At 40.3% G+C, this 6049-nt stretch overlaps 1 protein-coding gene across 1 annotated transcript; it reads left to right on the top strand.

Annotated features, from left to right (window-relative positions):
• Positions 1 to 1758: 1758 nt before the first annotated feature.
• On the top strand, positions 1759 to 4878 carry LOC149404626 (monooxygenase 2-like). The gene is made up of 6 exons (XM_089604493.1): positions 1759 to 2076; positions 2159 to 2305; positions 2811 to 2876; positions 2945 to 3110; positions 3195 to 3423; positions 3984 to 4878. Exons 1-6 carry the CDS (start codon positions 1862 to 1864, stop codon positions 4475 to 4477), a joined length of 1317 nt encoding a protein of 438 aa, XP_089460619.1. The 5' UTR covers positions 1759 to 1861; the 3' UTR covers positions 4478 to 4878.
• Positions 4879 to 6049: the final 1171 nt, after the last annotated feature.

Here is a 6049-nt window from a genome sequence, read left to right as displayed (position 1 = left end):
GTAGAATCAATGTATGCGCTAATATGTTCCGATGCAATAAATGAACAAATATAAAACAGTGCGTAAAAGTAAATGACACAAAAAATGACAACGCAATTCAGTGCAACATCACATACTCTGGAGGGCAGTGTGCCCAGTGGAAAAGAAATTCACTATACGAAAAGTAGTCAATGGTACAACAATGGACTTATATGAACGACCCCCGCTTCAAGGCCATTTTCTAATTACTACCCGTGAATTCCAACTCATGCTCCCCCTGAATCTGAGATCCCCTCAATTCCACTCCCAAACATTCTCCCAGTGTTTGGTCTTCTTTGATGTCAACGCTCGTGAAAACTTCAATCACGAAATCACAGAACTCACACAACTCTTTAACGCTCAATATTTCTTTAATAATGTCTAGAGAGTGAAACCACACGCATCATACCAATAGCTTCTTAGTCCGTCGATCGTGCACGTCTAAAAACCCTAAAAATGTGAATGAATGTGTCAAGACTACTAAAGGTAAAGCCCTTGGCTTTTATAGTAGTCAACACATCTGGAAGACGAAGTATGGTTTCCTTACCCATACACGAGAACAGAACCAATGTAGAAAGTCTTCCGCGAATCATTCTGGCCTAAAAATTTGCTAGAAATACAGTTCTGCACGAAATTGCCAAGATGTTTCAGCATATCCTATAGCATGTTGCAAGACATCTTGCTCAACGAACTTGCAGTAAAAAATAAGCCAACTTCACATATAACAAAACTAATTAAAAATTAACGAAAATATGTATATTAAATTATAATTTATATTATAAAAAATATGCTAGATGTAAATTCAAAAATATTATTATAACATAAACCTCATATATATATATATATATATATATATATATATATATATATATATATATTAAAATAATTCATCTAGCGTTTTTTTTTTCGTTCTATTTTCTACCGCCGTAAAAATAGCATTCGAAACCTTGCAATATTAGTTTGTTGCACGTGAGTTAGTTGACTCTAAGGCTCCGTTTGGAACCCGAAAAATAAGAGAGAAAGTGAAAATAATAGAGAAAATGAAAATATGAGAGAAAATAATAGAAAAAGTCAAAATTCTAATTGTGTTTGGAAGTCATGGAAAATATGAGAGAAAATTGACGAGAAAGTAACGATGAGACCAGGGACGGAGCTAACTCAGGTCCAGGGTGAGCTCCACCCCCCCTAAATTTTTTTATTTACATTTTTGCCCATTTTTAAAAAGTTTTACATTGTTTACCCTAAAAAATTTACACTTTTGACCAATGTTTTTTAAAAAAATTTCATTTTTACCGTAATTTTTTTTAATTAGTCCCCCTAAATTTTTTTTATTTACATTTTTGGCCCATTTTTAAAAAGTTTTACATTTTTACCCTAAACATTTACACTTTTGATTAGCCTTCTAAATTATTTTTTTTCAAATAAGCCCCCTATTGAGCTTTTTTTGCTCGGTCCCTGGACGAGACATACAAATGTGATCTCCTCATAGACAAATTTGGAGAGATTCTCATTTTCCATTTGATTTTCGAAGGAAAATGAAATCCTCATTTTAATTATACACTTTCTCTCGCATTTTCTATCATATTTTTTTTTCCACCATATTTTTCCTAATCCAAACAACCTAAAGTAAAATAGGAGAGATTTTCATTTTCCTTTCTCTCCTATTTTCCGGGTTTCAAACGGAGCTAACTCTTCGCTAACTCTAGTTTACATAAGTAACTGAAGTTAGGTTATACTGTCACTAGCGGGAATGGTGAAGCGGTAATCTTATCAGGCAGCGATACGTACATTCTATAGACCACACATAAATCTGTGATTAAATCATCAAATTCCGAGAGCGTTGATGGGTGGAGTTTCTTTGTGGTCGGCGTTTGTGAACCCAACTCCCTCACTTTACCAATTCTCCAAACTCACTGCCATTGTTCCTCACCATCGAAATGGATTCAGAACCAAATCAACTTCTCGTTCACTCAGTGACACAATCAGAGCTGAGAGACATGATATCGTCATCGTCGGAGGCGGGATCGCCGGCCTCGCCACCGCCGTGTCGCTCCACAGGTTAGTTCGGTCGATCAATCAGCGATCACTCTGTTGCAATAATAATAATAATACTGAATATGTTTGTGTGGAATTGGACAAGGCTTGGGGTTGGATCGTTAGTGCTTGAGCAAGGAGAGTCACTTCGGACTGGTGGAACTTCACTCACCCTCTTCAAGAATGGTTGGAAGGTTTTGGACGCTCTTGGAGTTGGGAATGACCTCAGGACCCAATTCATTGAAATACAAGGGTTCGTAATTAACTTCTTTTGTTACAAGTTTCTCACAGACAAGACGCGATGTTAATCTCCAATGCTTATAGCTCTTTCTGATTTTCCTTTTTAATTGCATGGTAAAGATTTCTTGACTATTGAGGCACTTGCATTAGAAGGACCTGGAATAAAACAAACAAAAATTAGTGATGCATATGTCTTATACAAGGTTTAAATTGTTGTTCACCGTGATTTTACAATCTTGAAAAAAAAAATCTCAATAGTTTACAAAAGTTGGCCGGTTTTTCAATGGGAATTTCATTATCAAAACAAAAGCATGCTGGTTTCTGTCAGAATGTAGTTGGGATTTCGGCTATTTTTTGGTGTTTTAAATGCGAAACGAAATAACCGACGTTTGTCCCTAAGTAATTTCTCCAGGGAACGAAAAATCGGTCAGATTTTTTTGAACCTTGGTCTTCTGCCATAATGGTTGGTTTTGCATGAAGGAAAGTATCTGAAATGGTTCCGGGTATCAGCCGTGCAGGATGGAAATAAAATCAGAAGACGGAAAGAAGTTACGGTCCTTCACTTTTAAAGATGAAGATGAAAGGTTAGCAGCGCTAATACACATTTTTCTCGCTAAATCTTTTGAAAAACTCAATTTCCGCTTTTGTATAGCCAAGAAGTCCGCGCAGTTGAGAGGAAAGTGCTCTTGGAGACGCTCGCTGCTCAGCTGCCACCGGGTTCTGTTCGCTTCAATTCAAAGCTCGACAAAATCAGAGGCGATAATGAAAACGGAGACACTTTGTTGGATTTGAAAGACGGAACTCAGTTATCATCGAAGGTTCAGAGCTTTCAAAACAATTACAAATCAAATTTAAAATGGCAAAAAAAAAAAAACAATATAAATGGGTTCATGTTTCAACAGATTGTGATAGGGTGTGATGGGATCAGATCCCCGATAGCGAAATGGATGGGATTTCCCGATCCAAAGTACTCCGGGCATTGTGCTTTCCGTGGGCTTGCATTTTACCCGAACGGACAGCCGTTTGAGCCAAAAGTGAGTTATATATACGGAAGAGGGCTAAGAGCGGGCTGCGTTCCCGTTTCTCCTACAAAAGTCTACTGGTTCATCTGCTTCAACTCTTCATCTCCAGGTCTGATCTCACACTTTTTTCCTTGTTTGCTACCGATACTTGCTTCTCTTTTTTTTCTCGGGAATTATGTTAAACGGAGAAACATCATAAACATCCCTTGGGTTAATCCTTCTACTTTCAAGCCCATCAAACATCCTCAGTATAATCACAAAATATCAACATCATCGCTTCTGATAATGTTTGTTAACTTTCCGGAAAATTAGCTATTAAAAAAGCATCACAGGAAGTCCAAAAACTTCCAGATTTATGAATTAAATTGTAAACATAAGGGATGATCATGACGATTTATGGACAACGCCGATATTGATAGTAGTATTTTTCCTCTCCTAAATGACCTCAAATGCCTTTTCCAACCTTCATTTGAGTTCCAAAAAAAAAAAAAAAAATCATCAAGCAGAGCCCAAGCTTTCCTTTTTTTTTTTTTTTTTTTTTTCTTTTTAAATGAGCACAAATGCTCTTCCACCCTTCAAACTGGTTCCAAAAGATAAGGGGGGGGGGGGGGGGGGGGGGGAAATTATCTAACAGGGGCCTTTTTTTCTTTTGTGTGTATATAATTACAGGCCCGAAGATCACGGACCCTGCAGAACTAAAGAAACAAGCGAAAGAGCTAGTCAAAACCTGGCCGGCCAGTCTTCTGGAGGCGATAGACCGAACCCCGGACGAGACGATTATCAGAACCGCGCTTGTGGACAGGTGGCTGTGGCCGGCGGCGACTCCAGCGGCCTATTCCGGCAGAGTGGTGGTCGCCGGAGACGCCTGGCACCCCATGACTCCCAACCTCGGCCAAGGAGCTTGCTGCGCCCTCGAAGACGCCGTCGTCCTCGCCAAAAAGCTCGCGGCGGGGCCCGCGGAAGACGCCCTCAGGTCCTACGGGGCCGAGCGGTGGGCCCGCGTGTTTCCCCTCACAGTCCGCGCCAACCTCGTGGGCTCCGCTCTCCAGTGGGAGAATCCGCTCGTGTGTGCTGTTCGCAACAATCTCGTCATCCCCAAGCTCGTTAGGCTCGGACCGTTGTTGGAGCACACGAATTTCGAGTGCCCGGCTTTACAGATATGACACATGATTCACACACCATCGATTTAATCGAAGAAATAAAAAAATAAAAAATAAAAGTTTGATCTTCAATACTCATAGACTATTTGGATGATTTTGGGACCAAACAGATTTATACTGTATTTACAAATTACAATCCATATTTAGGGTCATGCACCAATGGAAAAAAAATAATATCATGGGATGACAAATAATTATGTGTGTTGTGTAGAAAAAAAAAATTAATCTTGAAAGCTTGGTATTACAAACTCAAACCAGCAAAGATCTCGTTGTGTGAGTGGTTCTTCTGAAGTAATTCAGTGGCAAGTCCTCGAGCTCAATTTGTTCCCACGAGTAAAACTGGTATGTATGTGTGTGTATTGCCAATAACCAACTTTGATAGCAATCACAGCGTAGTCGATTCTGGGAAAATAAATAAAATTCAAACATAAGTGTCTAAGGCACAACGGCAACAATGTAGAAAGCTTGGCTTTCATATTTTTTTTTTAGCTCTAAAATAAATACAGCAACCGTGTCATCAAGCTTGGCTTTCAAGCGAATTCGATACCAAAAATCTAAACTAAAAGCGGCTTCAACCGCAATACCAACCAATCAACAGGCTTGAATCTCACATTCTTAATCGAATCAAGTCAATACCATAATTATAAAATCGGATTTTGTGCGAAGAACAACGTACTGCGAATAAAAACAGAGGCTAAAAAATAAAAAAGACAAACCAGGGTATGAGAAGAACCAAAGAAGAAAAGCGCAGAGAAGAAGAAGGAAAGGGATGACGTGGACGGCGTTCTGGGCGGATCTAAGACGGCGCTTTTCTCTCCTCGCCACGTCGGAAAGAGGATTGTTTATCGGCAAAGTCACATCGGAGTCGGACTCCGATAAAATCCTAGACGAAGATCTCTGCATTTGGACTATGTTGATTGCTATGAGAGAGAGAGAGAGAGGTGGTGATGAATCTGCTTGGAAGTTGGAGGGTGTTTTCTTTGCCGATCACGTGTTTTCTTCTTATTCGTCACGTGGTAAAAATAATTTTGGACATTCTCTACGAGAAATTTCATATAGACATAATAATTTAAGAAATATTAATAATAGACTTTACTTGTTAAATATCTCATGTACTTTTAATCCAAAATCAGACAAAAATATTCTTTCAATATATTTAAATTTAATTTTTAAAAAAAAATATTTTAAACTTTTTCATCGGAAGACACCATGAGGTCGCATGGGACCTCACATGCCTCGCCGTGTGCGGGAGGACGCGTTAGGGTGCCGCACGGCAGCCTGAGGTTGCACCGTGGGCGGGCGGACTCCAGAAGTACCGCACGGGAGCCCGGAGACTTCGCCGCGAGCGGGTGACCATCAAAGGCGCCGCACGGGAGCCCGGAGGTTGCGCCGTGGGCGGACGACCCCTAGAGGTGCCGCAGGGAGGCCCGGGGGCTGAATTGAGGGAGCGGAGACGTCCTGAGGTCTTGCGATGGGTGACCTTCGCCCCTTTAGGGTCTCAAAAAGGACTTTATGTTTGAGAGCTGGTGGGAGCACGTGGATATTCTCGTGATCCCCTCCTTCTAGTGCCAAAAT

Source organism: Urtica dioica, chromosome 2 (assembly GCF_054948205.1).
Source record: "Urtica dioica subsp. dioica isolate 48M chromosome 2, U.dioica_male_clone48M_v1_H2, whole genome shotgun sequence".
NCBI lineage: Eukaryota > Viridiplantae > Streptophyta > Magnoliopsida > Rosales > Urticaceae > Urtica > Urtica dioica.
Note: the sequence above shows the minus strand (reverse complement) of the source record. Positions and strands in the feature narration are given on the sequence as shown.

What these genes read in the sequence shown, in the direction of transcription:
- LOC149404626 (XM_089604493.1), top strand. Translation starts at nt 1,862, where the DNA reads ATGGGTGGAGTTTCTTTGTGGTCGGCGTTTGTGAACCCAACTCCCTCA. An exon ending in CAATTCATTGAAATACAAGG is followed by an intron (nt 2,306 to 2,810) that starts GTTCGTAATTAA and finishes TCAGCCGTGCAG; the next exon opens with GATGGAAATAAAATCAGAAG. An exon ending in TTTAAAGATGAAGATGAAAG is followed by an intron (nt 2,877 to 2,944) that starts GTTAGCAGCGCT and finishes GCTTTTGTATAG; the next exon opens with CCAAGAAGTCCGCGCAGTTG.